Source organism: Eschscholzia californica, unplaced genomic scaffold (genome assembly GCF_041429995.1).
Source record: "Eschscholzia californica isolate CP2 unplaced genomic scaffold, dmEscCali1.0.p SCAF_6, whole genome shotgun sequence".
NCBI classification, from domain to species: Eukaryota; Viridiplantae; Streptophyta; class Magnoliopsida; order Ranunculales; family Papaveraceae; genus Eschscholzia; species Eschscholzia californica.
The window spans coordinates 36448971-36467311 of NW_028238483.1; the positions used below are offsets into that span (position 1 = coordinate 36448971).

At 36.3% G+C, this 18341-nt stretch overlaps 4 protein-coding genes across 5 annotated transcripts; 2 read left to right on the forward strand and 2 right to left on the reverse strand.

Moving 5' to 3' along the window:
* Positions 1-310: 310 nt before the first annotated feature.
* On the reverse strand, positions 311-3166 carry LOC147534255 (E3 ubiquitin-protein ligase SINAT5-like). Its single transcript, XM_086646457.1, has 3 exons — positions 2558-3166; positions 1019-1405; positions 311-850 (listed from the first exon to the last, which is right to left on the reverse strand). Exons 1-3 carry the CDS (start codon positions 2744-2746, stop codon positions 488-490), a joined length of 939 nt encoding a protein of 312 aa, XP_086502583.1. The 5' UTR covers positions 2747-3166; the 3' UTR covers positions 311-487.
* Positions 3167-4504: 1338 nt separating this feature from the next.
* LOC147534256 (E3 ubiquitin-protein ligase SINAT5-like) lies at positions 4505-7088 on the forward strand. Its single transcript, XM_086646456.1, has 3 exons — positions 4505-4987; positions 5950-6336; positions 6454-7088. Exons 1-3 carry the CDS (start codon positions 4781-4783, stop codon positions 6814-6816), a joined length of 957 nt encoding a protein of 318 aa, XP_086502582.1. The 5' UTR covers positions 4505-4780; the 3' UTR covers positions 6817-7088.
* A 402-nt stretch (positions 7089-7490) lies between these two features.
* LOC147534257 (cyclic nucleotide-gated ion channel 1-like) lies at positions 7491-12642 on the reverse strand. The gene is made up of 8 exons (XM_086646455.1): positions 12145-12642; positions 11117-11265; positions 10291-10861; positions 9952-10164; positions 9562-9845; positions 9360-9471; positions 8503-8739; positions 7491-8389 (listed from the first exon to the last, which is right to left on the reverse strand). The coding sequence occupies exons 2-8, from the start codon at positions 11143-11145 to the stop codon at positions 7688-7690; spliced, it is 2148 nt and encodes a 715-aa protein (XP_086502581.1). The 5' UTR covers positions 11146-11265; positions 12145-12642; the 3' UTR covers positions 7491-7687.
* A 770-nt stretch (positions 12643-13412) lies between these two features.
* On the forward strand, positions 13413-17196 carry LOC147534258 (Zinc finger (CCCH-type/C3HC4-type RING finger) family protein). 2 transcript variants are annotated; one of them, XM_086647042.1, is made up of 4 exons: positions 13413-13760; positions 14918-15019; positions 15112-15956; positions 16887-17196. In XM_086647042.1, the coding sequence occupies exons 2-4, from the start codon at positions 14983-14985 to the stop codon at positions 16989-16991; spliced, it is 987 nt and encodes a 328-aa protein (XP_086503168.1). In that variant the 5' UTR covers positions 13413-13760; positions 14918-14982; the 3' UTR covers positions 16992-17196. The 2 variants fall into 2 exon arrangements, with proteins under 2 accessions (XP_086503168.1, XP_086503169.1); XM_086647043.1 differs by having other exon boundaries at positions 13433-13760; positions 14962-15019.
* The last annotated feature ends 1145 nt before the right edge of the window (positions 17197-18341 follow it).

Below are 18341 nucleotides of genomic sequence, written 5' to 3' on the forward strand. Positions count from 1 at the left end.
TGTAAGTTTATTAACATCAATTATTAGTCTAAAATTGTTTTGTGCTTATCGGTATTCAGTATTTTTATGTGTAGTTTATGCTCCTAGTGATCCTTGTCCCGCTTCCCCTGCATCTCTCCTTGGGAAAGAGTTGATACAAAAAAAAAAGTTCCAACTTTTTCAAAATTTGACCTATACTAAATGAGTTCCGCGAACATCAAATGAATAGAAACGAAGCGTATAATGTCAACTAGAAGCATATGAAAAATGTACATGAAAAGAAAACACAGAAACATTAATCACATCCCATACATGTAAAAGAACATCAATCGACCAAGAATCCTTGTTCTCCATTTACTATATAGAATTTGATACATATATATAACTACTTAAATGACTTCACAACATTACCATCCATTTGTTGACATAGTTCTTCACACATAAGATACACCCAAGAGAGAGAAAGAAACATCATACCAACAACAAAAAAGATATCGACCATTCATCGTCAGCTACTGAGATTTGGTATACAAACTCCGGCTTCTTGATTCTGTTGTTCCTTCCATATCCGCCCTGTAACTCGCAGCTTCAGTTCTTTCCTGTCTCCGCCTGAGAAGAACAGTGCCATATTACGTTGGATGACGAGACCGTCATGGCTGTCTCTGACTTTCCTGTGACTATCTCTGATGCTTCGAGGGGTTCCTTCCCAGATGAGCTTTCTCCCGTTTGCTCCTACTTCCAAGCTGTAGCTAAAGTTCCTTGCTTCGGTTTCATCTCCCATGAATCGAAGGAACGCCATGTATACAGGGGCCATTCCGAGTTGGAAGGCTTCAAAGTGCAAACAGAAATAGTGACCAAAGCAGTTGAAAACCTAAATAAAAACGGAAACTGTGAGTCGACCAAAAACACATAATGTGCAAATCCGTTAACAACTAAAAGTTTTAATCGTATAGTATCATCAGATACATCTTAGCGTGATGAATGCCTGAAAAGGGTATATTGAATTACGAATGATTTTATAATCGATAATTGTACTTACAGTCAACATCCAGGTAGCATTTTCAACTTCACGAGGATTAGACTTCACGTATCGATGATTGAACGTGCATCCAGTATGCATATCAACCTTGTGATCGTCTCGCAGATGGGTTACTAGAAAAGGAATATCCCCAACAACAGCACACTCTGAACCAGCATATGGGCAATTGTACGGTCTAAAGTTACACTGAGACTCGTGCTTCAGCTTACTGTAGTAAGGAAAGATCTCGGGGCAACCCAGGGAACAGAACTTGCAGGGAAGTTCAAGGGACTCAGCTACTTTCTCCAAAGCCAAGCATCTGATATCTCCAAGCTCCTGTCTACAAGTAGGGCACCGGTTGTGTACTCTTGTTTTACAAGTGGAACACAAGGTGTGTCCGTTTGGGCACTGCAGAAATACTACTTGTTAGATTTGTAAATGGAGTAACGAATACTTCTATCTCCCTTTCTCTTTCTCCACTTAGCTAACCGGAATTAGATAAAGAAGCAGAATTATGAGAGGAAGACATTGCTAATGAATTAACAAATACAAAAGAAAGCATCTATAACTCGCATATGAACTAACGAAGAGATGCTACAAACTGCATACTTAAAAGTAAATGAAAGAACGAAAGAGGAATTTGAATTTATGTACCAAGTAAAGATTCGAGTGTCAAATAACTTCAACTTCTCATTATTCATAATCAGATGTTCCTTATTAAGGAAGACTTAAGACTTTGAAACTTCTTTTACGAACCATAATTTGGGATAGAAATTTTAAGTCGGTAGAGTTGGTTAGTTTCTGTACGTTTGTATTGTAGTTTAAATACTTATCACAGACGTTAAACAACTCAAATTATTTACAGATTACTAGTGACACAGCTTCCCCAATGACCAATACTGCATTCAGACAAGAAAAAAGACGTCTTCGATGAAACAATCACATTCAGTATGTATATTGAGTCAGCCGCTTCGTCAAGGATGAAATTTGAAGCTGTTCATTTCCTATTTCAGAATGGTGATAACATTTCTTTTCCTCTTTCCATATCTAAACTAATATTATCTAATCTGATTTCATAATTGAACAGATGGAATACGAAGCTGGGAACTTCATATCTCCAACTTCAACCTTAACAATCAAACTCCAGCTCGGATATCTCAACCTCCAAAGTTTCATCCCTTGGGTGGCTGAAAAATCAGAACCCTAACTCAATGCCCCAATCACCCCCAAAACCATGAACAGGATGAACCAAATACCCTAATAATTCAAATCCTATTCCGTCCCTCCTAATAAATCTAATTACAGGACCAAGATCAACCTAAATCGACCTTATCTCAACATATCCTGCTATTCCTAATTCCTGCCCTTTTTGACCTAATTCAACAATTACCCAAAAAGTCAAAATCCCAAGTTTGAATTTCTCTAAATAAATCAAATAGAAAAAACCAAACTAGAATGAAATCAGAAAATTAGGTCAACAAATCATTGAAAACCCATTTAGGAAACCTTCCAAAACTCAAGAAATTAACCCTAAAAAAAGATTTGGAGAAAGAATTTCACCTGATGAATTGGTGGGTACATAGAGTTGGTACAAACAGGACATTCAAGCAATTCATGGACGCTAGTAGCCGGATTAATAGCTGAGGAGATGATATTATTAAGGGGTTTTGAAGAAAATTGTCTATGATGGATCTCTTCCTCGTCGATCCCATCTGAAGAGGATACACATTCAATGTTATCCAATTCCATTATCACCACCTGCCCAATAAATTTCTTTTCTTTCTCTTTCAAATTTCCTCTTTTCGTCTTCGATGATGATCGAAGACGAATCGGAGGGGAAAAAATAAAAGCAGAAAATAAAGAGGTCAAGAAATGGATCAAGGAAGAAAAAGAAGGAAACTGCTCCGTTCCTCAAAGGAGCTTCTTTTTTGCTGGATTCTAGAGAGAGAGAGAGAGAGAGAGAGAGAGAAGGTAAAGGGTGGCCGCGGAAATTGTACAAATTACAATGAATGATGATGAACAACAATAGATTGGAAATTGAATTTTAGTATTTCAAAGAGTTGGTTTCTTTTGACACACGTGTAATGTGGGTGAATAACACCACATTTGCTATTGATTTGGTTTTGTTTGAATATTGATCTTAATTTTACATGAATTATGTGCTTTCACACTTCAATATTTTATGACTTCACAAATATAATGGAAGTGTCGCACTTCACTCCCTTCAATGTGAGATTGGTTTACAATTTTTTCTTTAAAACCACACCATTGTAAGGACTACTATATTGATAACATGTTGTAGGATTTTGCATACCAGCCTAGCCGAGTACTAGTGATTATGTGTGATTTGGCACTTCAAATGTTTGGGTGTTTAATCACTTACAAGGAGAAGGGCCACACTTCATTCACATAGATGTAAGATTGATTTACAATAATTTGCAAATTTAAAATGATCTTTTAGTGTATATATTGACAACCCCTTCCAATGTAAAGGAAAACTACTATTTGTCACATTCATCAACTGGTAATTTCTTATAACAAAGGTTGACAACTTAAAAAGAAAACAAAAAACTTGATATATGCAATACAAAGCATGTGAAATTGAAAGAAAATAACAAGATTGTGAAACTGACGCTTAACTTTGTCGAAGAGGTAAAGATGATTTTGTTGCCATCTCCTAGTATGTTATAACATATGAACATAGATATTGTGTTTTTGAAGATAAATAAGAATCAAGTTGCCTTAGCTAGGTGGTTTTCTCCATATGTCGGACAAAAATGAGTGTATGAAATGTACCCTCCACACTCCACTTACGAACTATTATGGTAAACTTAGTTGCGGAGGTAAAGATGATGTCGTCGTCAACTCCCAATACTGCAAAACATATGAACATGGGTTTTGTGTATTTGAAGACAAAATCAAGTTGCCTTAGCTAGGTGGTTTCATCCCTGGTCGTAAAAGTTAGTTTAAGAGGTGAATTCTTGACTTATGAACCAACAATTATTAACTTTTCACAGTCAGTATAGGATTTTCTCAACAATTTTCATGTTCCCCCATCAATTGTAACTTCAATAAACTATTAACCCTCGACTTGTTGCTTCCTATATCAAATATCAATGGTAAGTGATATTCAAACTCATTCACCACGAAAAGCTAGTTGTTTTAGAACGTGAGCATTCCCTCTCTTTTGAAGAATGTAAGAAACCAAATTGACTAGCAATGCCCTTGTTTTGAATCAATAAGTTCACATCGGCAAGAAAGGTACCAAGAAAACTCTTTTTAATACTCAACTCAAATACTCCACATACGAAAAAAAAATCAGCTGAATCTGACGATTGTGATTCAATTAAGACTTCATAAATGTCAAATTCAACGGTTCAGATCTATTCATCAAAATCCCAAAACTGATTTACGCACTCAATAACGCGGGTGAACAAATCTTCATAGGGAATCAAACATAGCTACGTTCTTTCACCAATATAACAGTTGTCAATCTCTAATCCGCTCGATTACCAATTTGATCAAAATTTCATGGTCCCCCAGTCATTTTCTCTCTCTAGAAATTCCCCTCCTCCTTTTCCAATGGGTTAGTTTTATTCCCTTCATCTTCTTTTACGGATATCATTCATCAATTAAAATCGATCCATTTTTCTTCAATTGCCTTCATTGTTCTCCTGGAATTCGTCTTCGATCATCATCGAAGACGAATAGAGAGAGAGAGAGAAAGGGGATAAGAAATTAGAGGAGGAATAAAGAAAACCCAAAAGAGGAAGTGGGATTAAAATGGGGCTGGATAACATTGAATGTGTCTCTTCCTCAGATGGAATTGATGAAGAAGATATCCATCACCATCAATTTTCTTCTAAATCTCTTCATAATAATAATAAGAATAATAATACCACCTCCTCTACGATTTCTCCTGCTTCTAGCGTATACGAATTGCTTGAATGTCCTGTTTGTACCAATTCTATGTACCCACCAATTCATCAGGTAATGTTTTCTCATTTACTTGTTTCTTGTGAATTTCTTGTGTTATTTGATGTATTACGTGAAATTGAAACTTGGGTTTTGTGTAATTTTATTGAATTTGGTTTATTGAAGGTAGAATCAAGGGGATTTAAGATTCTAAGATTTGTTGTTCTAAAGTAGGGTTTAAAGTTATATTGATAATTCAATGGGGTTCCTTTTAACAGAAATGAATAGGAATTTGGTACCTAAGTTGGGTTCTAATCAATCAAATTTTTTTTTTCTTTAATGTTTGATTGTTTTTTGACCTTGTCAGCTGAATAGTGAGGTATTTGGGGAAGATAATAGTAATGGTTATAAGCATTCATATTGAGCCAGGGGATATTGGGGTTTATTCACGTTTCTTTCTTCATTAGAATACGAAATTGTAGTTCAAAATAAATTCAATTGTTTGATTTCTAGATGAATGGGAGTTCTAAGATGGTGTTTTGTTGTGTGTAATAAACATGAAAACCCGTCATGAAAGATTGAGAAGTCATTGGATAGCAAATTTTTTCGAGCTACCATGTTATGGTTTTGATGATATTCAATATCTGCTTGCTTTGGATATCTGCTTGCTTTGGATTAAGACACTCATGAATCGCATTTAAGATTTGGAAGATTTTCTCGTTTCCGATTATAAATCTTATTTTACCTTGATTGATAGTTAAACATGCCATATTAGTTTGAGAAGTCCTACTTGATAGCCGCTAAGATAACTTCACGTTTACTTTTTTTCTTCTTGTCGATCCTTGTTTGGAATTAGTATCAGGATCTTTGGGCAGAATATGGGCTAGTCTAATGGCTAGTGTCAAGACTAGGTCCCTTTTAACGAATAGAGATTCCAAAACTATGATCTTTGATTCATGTTATGAATGTGTTTTGTTTTGTACAATTCGTTTTTAAATTAATTTTTTGCGCTTTCTAACAAAGTGGCACTGTTGCAGTGCCCCAACGGACACACACTGTGTTCGACCTGTAAAACAAGAGTACACAATCGATGTCCTACATGTAGACAAGAACTCGGGGACATCAGGTGTTTAGCATTAGAGAAGGTAGCAGAGTCTCTTGAACTTCCCTGCAAGTACTGCTCTCTTGGTTGTCCCGAAATCTTCCCTTACTACAGTAAGCTAAAACACGAAGGTCAATGTAACTTCAGACCATACAATTGCCCTTATGCTGGCTCGGAGTGCTCTGTGGGCGGAGATATTCCTTTTCTGATCAATCATCTACGAGATGATCACAAAGTTGACATGCATACTGGATGCACATTCAATCATCGATACGTAAAGTCTAATCCCCGCGAAGTTGAAAATGCCACCTGGATGCTAACTGTACGTCTAATATCTGTTTTTCCATTATTTACCAACTTTTTTTGCTTTTTTATCTTGAATTTCGACCAAAGGAAGTTTGAAAGATGTACCCTTTTTGCTGATTGTGTGTTTCTTTAGGTTTTCAGCTGCTTTGGTCAGTACTTCTGTCTGCACTTTGAAGCCTTCCAACTCGGTATGGCTCCAGTGTACATGGCATTCCTTCGATTTATGGGAGACGAAAATGATGCTAGGAACTATAGTTATAGCTTGGAAGTAGGAGGAAGTGGACGAAAACTCACATGGGAAGGAACCCCACGAAGTATTCGAGACAGTCATCGGAAAGTTAGAGACAGCCACGATGGACTCATTATCCAACGAAACATGGCAGTTTTCTTCTCCGGCGGAGATAAGAAAGAGTTGAAGCTTAGGGTTACAGGGAGGATATGGAAGGAGCAAATGAACCAAGAAGTCGGAGCGTGTACACCAAATCAATCTACCTGAAGAAATGCATCGTATTTTCACTGATTCGAAACAACTTTGATAGTGTTGAAAATCTTAGAAACATGTTGATCTTTGGGGAGGATAAGATGCCCACAAACAAGCTTCATCCGCCAAACAAGGAAAAAAAATGTCAACCTTTGAATCACCTCCAAGTTCCTAAGGATCAGAATGGTCTGACGATAAACAAGTTGTAGGAACCAATAATGTAAGATGTGGAAATGTAACTCAATTATTCGGAAATTATATTTCACACGACGTTTCTGTTGATTCAATCCTCAAGCAATCAGCTCTCTAGACCAAACAGTTACATATTCCACCTGCCCCAAAGGTTTCAAGTACCACTCACCCTTAGGATCTAGGCTAAGGTGGGGTTGGTTTTTCCTCCAAGTCTGATTTGAAATCCGACTCGAGTCTAAATTGGCTCCAGTCAAAATCCAGATCGTTTGTTTTTATCTGACTTATTCAGGTTGATTCTTGGCTTATTGATCGAGGTCTAAACATACAAGTATACAACCTAAGTATCTTATGACTGTTTAAACAAAAAAAGTATTTTCTGATAGTCATTCGAGTGGGGTTATTTGTTCGCTACTTTTATCAGATCCTCGAAGTTCTTAAGAGGGAATTTTAGATAGCAGTTTCTTGGAAAAGTCAAAGGAGAAAAGTTTCCAAAAGTTATAAAGTTTTAATATTATTGATAACTGAAGTTAAGTGCAAATTGTGACATTGCTAATATTCTACATACTTAAAGATTATCCCAAAGTACATCATACAGACTATCAAAAATTCAAACTTTATCTTTTATTGTTTCTTTCTTGACCATCCAATAATTCAATCTTCACCAAGAACAGAAATCACAGTAAAGAACCAAATGCTAGTCATTGTCAGCAGTAAAATCGGGCTCAGCTGGTTTTTGAAGCAACAAAGGAGGCAATCGATCTTTCATCCTTTCTCTTCGTGCTGATTTATTACGTCTCAAAGCACGTAAAGCATTAGCAGCAAAACGTGAAGCATAAATCGTTGCTCCAAGACTAGGTGAGCTTCCGCTACTTTTCCCCAAAGCATTCTGCAATCTATTCTCTTCCTCTCTTAAATTATCCTCCATTTTTTTCTTACAATATCGACGCCAAGATGCTTGTATATAACTAGCTGCCCATGTCCTCCAATGCTGTGAATAGAATCTGAAAGTGTGACGAAGTTTTTTACTATGAAGACGACGAAATTGGGAAGCGACAAACTTCAAGTCATCAGCAAGTAACGCGAAGCCCTCGACTTCTGTCAGGGCTCTAACAGTTCGGGTGGAAATAGGGAGGTGAGACGAAGTGTTGGGATCAAGGGCCCAAGTTAGTAACTCTTCTCCACAGAAATCACCACCTTTTAGATATTCGGAGTTGAAGAAGCCTGTCCTTCCACCATCGGTGGTCACTGTCAATAGCTTGCCACGCATGATGAAGATCATTTCATCCACCGGGTCACCCTCACGGATAATGAAGCTTTCCTCTGTACAAAGGGCGGGCTTGAGACGATCACACATTGCATCTAGTAGTTGTTCGTCCATTTTTTCAAACATTGGCACCTAAAATAAACAGAAAACTAACATTACTCCATCGGGTTAAACAAATGTTCTACGGGCCCAAAATGCGGACCTTTTTCTAGGAAAACGGAAATAAACCATATATAAGTACTCACTCTCATGAGTAAGGCTAAGCAAAGATGGCGCTTTATGTCTCTTCTTAAGTCCTTGGGAAGGTTGCCAAGTAGATTCCCTTCATCAACTCCTCTAGTTTCTTGCCATTTGTACTGTTCATACCGCCTGATACGTTGTCTCAAATTTTCAGGGAGCAAACGATGGGACATCCACTGCTCTGCATCTCGGCGTTTCACTCTCATTTCTTCTAACCGGATAGTGTTGGACTGTAGATATGTCTGTAACAGTAAGAGCGAAAAAGTTTATCTCAAGAGTCAGGATATAAAGGAAAAGGCAGCACTACTAATACTCAAGACTCGTTGGGGCCCAATACAAGCCACATTCCCCGGTTTAAATACTACCCAGTTCCACTCAACAAATTTTTACATTACACAACGTTTTTTTGGGGCACAGGGCTGACCCTAGACTACCTAAGCCCACTGGAAAAGGTTCACAGGGCCACAAGGTTTCCTCTCGATGGGATAGCCCTAGACCGCCTAAGCTTCCCATCTGACCAGCCCCAGACGACAATATGACCGAAAAGACCTTGCCAATATGTAAGACAAGGTGCTATCCTGTATCTAGGTCTGAGAGGTCTTGCTAAGCAATCTGGGACTCAGAGAATGCACATGAGCCTTTAGAAAGAATTTTACTCCGTAGGATCTGATAGCATGTCCATAGGATAAGCAATGCAGACTATACAGGATGGAAAAATTTAGAGGCGGTAGCTTCGAGGTTACACCATTTGTGGCACCCTTGGAGCCGACTCATGAGGTGTATGCACCCCAGCCGAGCACCCGTTGACAATACCCTTATACATTAAAATAGTAACATAGAATTTGACTAGTTCGGTCCAAACCTGCACATTGCCAATGATGAGCGCAAACAAAACTAAGCCAGCGATAGACATTGAAGCGGCAAAGCAAATCTCCCATATGTAAGTACTTGTTTGAAGAGTTTGACCAAGTGAACTGTAGATATTGCATGAAGTTTCACAAATTAACATTCAGCAAGCTTAAGAGTATAATAATAAGTTAAATTTGAAACTTGTGTGCACAAACCTCAGACTTCGAAGGCCCCACAATAAGCAATAAAAGAACTTCGACGGTAGATCACCCGAATCTACTACAGACTGAAGAGCATCAAGGTATATTCCAAAATCAAACAGAGTCGTATTCGGTTGAGCAATAGGGCAAGAAACACTTAAAAATGGATTCCCTCCTTCTTTGCTAGTAGTTCCACAATATAGATTAGATATAACACAACCAGTAGTATTCCTGCAAGCTCTTCTCCAGCAAGTATCTGCTCTTTCGATCGAAAAAAGGTACCAAATAGCTCCATATATCTAAAAGTGTATTTACGTTAACCCATTATCAAACCATCCACACACAAAACAAGAAGAGAAAAAAAGAAAGCGAAAAAGAACAAGTTAGGTCAGTTGTAAGACTTACGTGAGCAGCGAGCATGAACAGAAGGAGATTAAAAATAGCACCAACAAAAGCTGTTTCGGTTATTATACCAGAAGTTTTTGTTACTTCTTTATATAGCGGATACATTCGAACACATCTTGGAATATATTGGAGTAAGACGATGAATCGTAACAAGTTCTTCGTATTCAAAGGAGCTGAGCCTCCAAGAACAGGAATTATAACCAAAATTACCATCTGAAGAACGATAGAAATTAAGCTTCACATTTGTACATATATTGCCATGAACTAAATAACGTCTAGTAGTTGCAAATTTACGAAAATAACGGAATAAGTCATATATTGTTGAAAAGATGTTGGTACCTGAGGGAGAGGAAGAACTGCAAGAATGTCAATTATAAAATAGGATGATAAGTATCGTTTCGCTATTAAAATAGGATCTTTGACCAGAATACCCCTTCCAAATACTCGAGAAGAAGGAGCGATGAATCCAGTACGGAATTGGAACGTAATATGAAGTATATAAAATATGTCAGTGAAAAACCGTAAAATGCAAGCTGCGGTTTCTAACTTCGTATCAACACCGATACAGTTCTTGACATAGTCGATAACTGGGGTGTAAAAAAACCAAGGATCTAAAGATACTGCAATCACACATGACAATAAGAATATCTTATTCCATTTTTGAAGGAATTGTCCTTGAGGATCAAGAACTTTCTTCTCACATTTTGTTTCGGTTGTTGTTGATTCATTCTCAAAATTCATTATTGATCTTCTAATACTTTTAAAACCTTCATAACCCCACAAGAGGATTCTTGTGATCCTTTCTAAGATATATCTTAGTTTTGATGTATGGCTTCTTGAATAGTTTTCATCACTTTCTATCAATTGTCTGTCGGAATTCATAGACGTTTGTGACGTCCAATCTTGAAACCTGATTCCAGCAAAACATAATCACAAGAATACAAGCAAAAATTATACTAAATGAAGTTCGATAAACTCTCCTTCGGAATGTTTAACAAGTTATCACATGAAAAGCTTCTAATTGATTTGTAGATATGACAATATATGGGAACAATGATGAAGATTCTTAGTTAACACCCATAATATCGTTATGAACTGTGTAAAAAGAACTAGGATTTACATAACCTAAATGTGAATAATGTGCATATGGATTTGAGGAACTAACCTCGAAAACTTGTCATCCTTGAAACTCATGACTAGAGCTTATTTCTATGCAGTGTGATATTCCAAGAATGGACCTTCGGGATTCTCAAGAGTCAAGTTGATACTGATGTTCCTTCATGTTACACTTCCATTACTTTAAACTATGAGCCCCTGAAAATTACATATTTTAAGTTAATATTATTTTCTTCCTCTGAAATAACGCGGCAACAATATGTGCCCTCGAAGAACTACCAAATCCTAAACAAACATAACAGAGAGAAAGAGATAGACAGGGCCTCAAAATCCTTAAGAAGCCCAACTACGACATCTCGTGCATAACTAGGCCAGGGGAGCACCCGACTAGTAGGCGGGAGAGACCCAAAGACTTACTAGACACGGGAGCTCCCCGAAGACTCATAGTTGACTCAAATCCGACAAAATGATATCTTCAAAGAACTATCAAATCCTAAACATAAAAGAGAGCGAGAGTGAGAGAGAAAGAGAGACTCTAATCATAACTACAAACCATGTCTAACTAGGCACGGGGAGCATTCGAAGACTCACTGGGAACGGCCGGAGACTGACAAATTACTCAATTCCGGCAGAGTCTCCTCTGTAAATAGGACCTGATTCCGTCAAAGTGCTAAATGCATCATGTTCATTCTTAACATTTGGGGTCTAACCCCATATTATTTGGACTTCTTCTGTCCATTAAAGACTTGAAAGGACATCAACCCAATCCACATTATACATAAACTTGTCATAAACACCAAATTTATAAGACAAATCATATAACTTGAGTAAGAAAAAATGTTTAAAATTTTCCCCATTTTAAACAGAAGAGAACTATAATGTGTATATAAAACCAGCTTCAAACTATTAATCTTTTGGAATTTCATAAACACATTATCAAAAGATTCAAAAGTCAAATCTTTCATCTATTTTTTTCTACAAAATTAAGCAGAACTAAATCAAGATAGCTATTATGACCCAAATGACAAATGTAGATGGAAATTAAATCAAGTAATAATCTTCAGAAATCAAAAGTACCTGATGATGTAGTTTGTTCAGAAAAGATCTGAATGAATAGGGAGAAGAAAAGAATAGCTCTTGGAAAGTTCTATTGGCATCCAAGAGTGCTGGGTCATTTTCAATCTGCAGTTTGCTTGAACTATAAAATATTAGACAGAGAAAGTAGAGAGAGAGAGAGAGAGAGAGAGAGAGAGAGACTATCAGTAGTCATTGGAAGTTCTTTTTTTTATAGTAAAGGTAGTGTTTAGGAAGTGGTCTTGCCGTTGAACTTTTAAAGATACTCTGTTTTCTTGATTTATTTTTGGGTAATCAAGCATATAATATTAAGACTTTTTTTTATTCTTTTTTTCCTCCCCAAATTGATCCATTCATGTAGTTTGTCACATTACTTAGATCTCCTCCAATCACAATCTTTGGCATCTTTTATTTCTCTGCTTTCTTTTTTTTTTGTTGAAAGTATTTCTCTGCTTACTTTATTGGGTTAAAAAATGTGTTGTGCTTCAATTTCATCTGCTCAGAGCAACGGATCCAAATCTCATGTCTCTTATACAGACCAAAAGCGTCACACAAAACTTTTTTTCTTTGTGTTGAAAGCGTCAAACTTGGTATTGGATTTTAAGTTTTTTTTTTCTTAAAAGAATAAACGCAATAAAGAAAATGTAAATGTACAAAGGGGATTGATTAAGTTTCACTAATAATCAACTACATCATTGGTAGTGGTGACCACATCAGTGTCATTTAATTATTTTTATATTTAACATGATGACACAAGGAAGACAAAATAAATTATCATCGTATTAGTAGTCGATAGGGATTTAAGTACTATTCTCAAATATAATATATATCTTGATTTGGTATCTTGATATCATGTCTTTACCAAATTATAATCCAGTAGCAATCATATTAGCGGTCGGAACTTTCAACAAAAAAAATATATTAGAGGTCGGAATGTAGATGTCCAAACTAATTAGCACTGTGTAGCAATTTATTTATTCATTTATCATATTGTCGTTATATTTCAGATATCTTTTTTCGATGTGTTAAATCTTAATAGACAATATATGAGAAGTATGCAAATAAAAAAAAAAAAAAAAAAATCTCATTGGGTCGAGTCTTGGAGGTAAGCAATTTTTGAATTGATAAGCTAATGAAAGACCCAATCCCTTGTCCCGAAGAAAATTGACATTGAAACATCTTATATTTACTAGATAATGGTAAGCGCAAACTACTATTATTACCACAGAAAAATAACTCAAGAGAGTAGGGCCAATTCGGGTATTTTAGGAGAGGAGGGGAAATTCGGGATATTTTTTTTGTGGGGACGGGAAAGAATCAAAGAAATGGCCAAGGGCCCAAGGGGGAGTTTCTAACTTCTCAGGGAGGCGGCAAGAGCAACTACTATTTCTAGGGTTCATCTATGGAGACTTGGATCTCCACTTTCTCTCTCAAGGATTTCTGGTGAGGGTTTCACTTTGAACTTTCTCTTTCAAGGATTCGGTTGGGGTTTCATTCTAACCACAGCAAGGAGCCGAGCAACTAGGGTTATCCTAAATCTTCACTTTCTCTCTCAAGGATTCGGTTGGTTGAACTTTCAATTTTCCAATACTCCAAAGTTGGGGATACTCAGATTTCTGGTGAGTACTTGATTTTGATTCTAACCACTTCGATGTGTAACTTGTAAAAGATTCTAAAATCTGAATTTTCTGACTCGTAGAGATTATTGATCATCATTACCTCAGGTTTTAGATATAATTTTGCTTTCCCTTTTAATAAATTGATCAAGAAATTGACGAGTCTCTTTGATTATTTTAGAGATGGTTTAGGTTTTAGGCTTGTAGCCCAACTGTTTGATGAAATTCCTCCTTTAAGTGTTTCTTTACGTACTATGATTTATGATTATGAATTATGAAATATGATTCCTAGTTTCCTACTTCCTTGTAAGTAATGAATCTTAGATAAGTTCAAATCTTGCTAATTAGTTGATTGCCCTTTGTCGACTAATTATTATGAGTTAGTTGTGGTTTATAAGTTATAAATCTTAGATAAGTTCAAATTTCGTCACACAAGGTCCAACCGGGAATTAACCCTAAATTGTTTTTGGGTAGTCAGCGGTACGAAAGAGAGTTGAAGGGTTTCGAATTCCAAAAGGGGATAATGCCGGAACGAAGAGGTGGTTTTAAAGTTTTTCAAATTGTTTGAAAGATTTAAATTAATACAGTTGTTCGGTTAGGACTTTGACACCGACCTCCTTAATCCATGACTACGACTAGGATTCTTCAAGATTGTAGCAAGTTATTAAAGATTCAAACCCATCATTCTCTTTAATCTGAAATGATGTTTCGTTTTATACTTAGGGTTTTGTTTGAGTACTTAACTTTAGGTTGTTTTGCTTGAATCTGAATCATTCAATCATCCAATGTTCCGATTAATTGATATTATTTCCGTTTCTGATCAACCAATGAAGAGGTTTTTTGCTCATTTGAGATGATCCATTAATTGACCTCAATTAATGGAGATGTGGACGTTCATAGATGGAGCTGAAAACTAAAAAGGGATATCACAAAACCCTGATCTTTCTCTTCCCTTTACAATTGTTCATAGCAAGAAATTTGTGGCGTGTGTTGAGTTTCTGATTTTTGGCACGGATAAACTAATAAACATGTTAGTGTTCAGAAAATTAGTTGTTCGTAGCAAGAATTTTTGCTAAAATTCATCAAGTGGTAGTGTGCTGATTGATGAACCATGCAATATTTCAGGATTTGTAACCTTCATATTTGTTTTTTTTTTCCAGCTCTCTGTATCTCTCTATTAACGACAATTTGCTTCTGATCAAAGGAAACTCAAGTGCCGATTTTAATGGCTGACCCAAATGAATCTCAACCCTCTGAGCCAGGTTTGATCACCATCTCTGTTTTTTAGTAAAAAACTATTTATTAGTATATACTTCCACAGTTCCACTGAGTAGTTATTGTTTATATTTTCTAGTTTGCAATTTCTTCCGGAAATCATCGAAGAATAAAAACATCAGAAAGAGAACAGTTGAGGACGATGAAGAAGAAGGTTCAGATGGCTCCTTTTTGGTGCAAAAGAATAAAAAAGCCCCAAAACTTGATAACAAACTTCATTTTTCAACTGAATCATCACTGTTGAAGCAATCTGTACCTGGTGAATCAAAGCCAGAAGAGCCCGAATCACGGAGATTCCATTTTGAGTCTTCAAAGGAAATCCAAGTTCAGCATGATAGTAGAGCGACAGCAACCCTAGAATCTGAAACTGATTTTTCCAGAGATGCTAGGGCTATGCGGGAGAGGGTTCTCAAACAAGCAGAAGAAGCATTAAAGAAGAAAGATAAGAAAAACCCTAGTGATGAGAAGCTTTATAAAGGTATACTTGGGTATACAGATTATAAAGCTGGGTTTCGAAGAGAACATACAGTTTCTAGTGAGAAAGCTGGCGGTTCTCATGGGCCACTTAGGGCTGCTACTCATATTAGAACATCTGCGAGGTGGGATTATCAACCAGATATATGTAAGGATTATAAAGAAACTGGTTATTGTGGGTTTGGAGATTCTTGTAAGTTTATGCACGATAGAGGAGATTATAAGTCTGGATGGCAGATGGAGAGAGAATGGGAGGAAGCTGAGAAAATTAGGAAGAGGAATTTAGCACTGGGACTCTTGGAAGGGAACGATGATGATGAGGATGGAGCACAGGCTAGTGACGATGAAGATGATTCATTGCCATTTGCGTGCTTCATTTGCCGACAGTCCTTTGTCGACCCTGTTGTCACCAAGTGCAACCATTATTTCTGCGAACACTGTGCCCTAAAGGTAAGATTTTTAACTTGTTCTGGTCTTCAGTTTAAATTCTAGATGTCCAATGGATGTTTTGCATACAGATTAAATAATTCTTCAATGAACATGCAAATATCATCTTGCCGCCTCAAATGAATTTTTTTAAGGATGATAAACATATTGATCATTGCAAATTCAAGCCTTGGTAATCCAAAGATTATTAGGAGAAAAACTTCAAAATTGTTCGGAAATTTCAGGGTGTATTAAGAAATTAGTTATACCAGAATATGAATTATGAGTAGAGGAGTTTAAATGGTTTCGTTGTTAAATTACTTTATATATCTAGTTGCCATTGCCTGCTACTCTCAAAGTTTTAGGACACAATCATTAAATATATTTGATACATAAGTCAACTTAAGATTATGAGATCAAAATACCCAATATTGGCTTCTATTTGTTGTGGCTTTTTACAAATACAAAAATAAACCTTTCATTTATCCACTTGTGATGGTCATAACCTTATTTTTAAGAACTTATGTTATAATTTAAACAATTTTTACCATCATATATTTAGCTTATTAGTTTGAATAGTAAATGCAAGTATGCAACTGTAAAATGGATAGCTGAGAAAACTGAATTGAAGATAGAAGCAAAAGAGAAGAGTCATCTTTGTATAACAGTAGGTTAGGGTTTTGGAAATGAAATAACCGAACCTGGAAGAAACTAGGAAGTGAGGAAGAATGTAATTTCACATCCTGACATAGGTGACAGAATGGAACTGATATCTTGTGTGTATATATATATATATATATATATATATGAAAATTTGAAAGGACAATTGCTTGCGACTTACGTAGTATTATCGGTTTAGAAGAAAGAGATGTTTATTTGTACTTGATTTCTTTCACATTTTCACCCAAAAAGAAGAGGATGTGAAAACTTAACGCACTTGCTCTGTTTTTGCAGCATCATTCGAAGAATAAGAAATGCTTTGTATGCAACCAACCAACTCTTGGCCTTTTCAACACTGCTCATGAGATAAAAAAGAAGTTGGCCTCTGAAGGAAAATGATGGTATGTTAACAAAAACTAGCTTTTGTACTTCGTATTTTCTTTTTGTAGCTCTTGACATCCTTGATGCCGAATATTTTGAGTTTTATTTAGTTGTCTATCGACTAAGATGAAGAGTTTATATTGGTATTGGAGGCTTATGTCTGTAGAGTATTAGTTTTCCTGCAACTGTTCAATCTTATCAGTGAAGGTCAAATCACATGAAATGGTTGTATTGTGCTTTTAGTTTTATGGTTGATTTTTTTTATCACTGGTTTAGTACATTAGAGCATTTAGGTAGTGGGAAGATATGTAGAGAGAGATGCTATAAACTTACTGGATGTTAGATACAAGGAAAGAAGTTGGCATGGTTGGGATAAAGAAAACTAGTTATTTATTGTTCATTTAACTAACAAAAGATAAAGGTTAATTCTCCCAATTTATGAACGAACGGAAAATTTGGTCTCATTATTTGTCTAATGCCCCAATTTAGCTTTTAAGATCATGATTTCGTTAGTCAACTTTAACAATCAATAATTTCTTTCGATTTTTACCCTGCAAGTACTTTTCTTTTTCTCTCTTTATTGACCGAAAACCAGGCAATGCCCGATCACTCCACCTCCACCACAATGTGATCACCACTACCGCCCACCACCTAACTTCTTCGCTCACTTTCTGATTCTTCAACAAAAGCTTTGGTAGAAATTTCCTGTGTAGAAGCTTCAATAAGAAGTTGTAAATGGAAGAAGCTTCAGATTGATTGACGTTTCATCGTTCTAAAGCTTTAATGGATTTGGAGCTTCAACTGGTCTGAAGCTTCAACAAGAAGCTTTTGTTGAAGCTTCAGAAAGAGAGAAAAGTTGATGGTGATGGTGGGCGGACTGTGGTGGGGTGGTGGAAGGAGAAGAGAGAGAGAGAGGATTTAATTACTTTTGAAGTGAAGGGTAAAAGAAAATGTATTATTGATTGTTAAGTTTGACTAATGGAATCATGGTCTTAGAGGCCTAATTAGAATGTTGGACAAAATCACAAAAACAACTAAATCAAATGGATTCGAAGTCAACTAAAATCAGACATTCAAAAAGATAGGCAATAGAAGCATTCTGAAATCCCGACTCGAAATGAGTCCACATCAATAAATCTGACTTTGGGAAATAAAAAAACACTACCTCAGTCTGTGTTTGTGTCTCTTCATAAAAAAAAAAGGTCTGTGTTTGTGGATGAGTAACTCTTCTGTCTTGTAGTTTTCCTTAATAAATCTTCACTTTTTCTAAGTCAAGGATGGTTCGTGCATGTATGTCACAATTATGTGTCTGAATGCACAAATTGAACCCTAAACACGACGTGTTGTTACTTTCAACCTCGTTTTATT

What these genes read in the sequence shown, in the direction of transcription:
- LOC147534255 (XM_086646457.1), bottom strand. Translation starts at nt 2,746, where the DNA reads ATGGAATTGGATAACATTGAATGTGTATCCTCTTCAGATGGGATCGAC. An exon ending in TGTACCCACCAATTCATCAG is followed by an intron (nt 1,406 to 2,557) that starts GTGAAATTCTTT and finishes GTATTTCTGCAG; the next exon opens with TGCCCAAACGGACACACCTT. An exon ending in ATGCTACCTGGATGTTGACT is followed by an intron (nt 851 to 1,018) that starts GTAAGTACAATT and finishes GTTTTTATTTAG; the next exon opens with GTTTTCAACTGCTTTGGTCA.
- LOC147534256 (XM_086646456.1), top strand. Translation starts at nt 4,781, where the DNA reads ATGGGGCTGGATAACATTGAATGTGTCTCTTCCTCAGATGGAATTGAT. An exon ending in TGTACCCACCAATTCATCAG is followed by an intron (nt 4,988 to 5,949) that starts GTAATGTTTTCT and finishes GCACTGTTGCAG; the next exon opens with TGCCCCAACGGACACACACT. An exon ending in ATGCCACCTGGATGCTAACT is followed by an intron (nt 6,337 to 6,453) that starts GTACGTCTAATA and finishes GTGTTTCTTTAG; the next exon opens with GTTTTCAGCTGCTTTGGTCA.
- LOC147534257 (XM_086646455.1), bottom strand. Translation starts at nt 11,145, where the DNA reads ATGAGTTTCAAGGATGACAAGTTTTCGAG. An exon ending in TCATCATTGGCAATGTGCAG is followed by an intron (nt 8,740 to 9,359) that starts GTTTGGACCGAA and finishes TTACTGTTACAG; the next exon opens with ACATATCTACAGTCCAACAC. An exon ending in GCTTAGCCTTACTCATGAGA is followed by an intron (nt 8,390 to 8,502) that starts GTGAGTACTTAT and finishes TGTTTATTTTAG; the next exon opens with GTGCCAATGTTTGAAAAAAT.
- LOC147534258 (XM_086647042.1), top strand. Translation starts at nt 14,983, where the DNA reads ATGGCTGACCCAAATGAATCTCAACCCTCTGAGCCAG. An exon ending in ATCTCAACCCTCTGAGCCAG is followed by an intron (nt 15,020 to 15,111) that starts GTTTGATCACCA and finishes TATATTTTCTAG; the next exon opens with TTTGCAATTTCTTCCGGAAA. An exon ending in GCGAACACTGTGCCCTAAAG is followed by an intron (nt 15,957 to 16,886) that starts GTAAGATTTTTA and finishes CTGTTTTTGCAG; the next exon opens with CATCATTCGAAGAATAAGAA.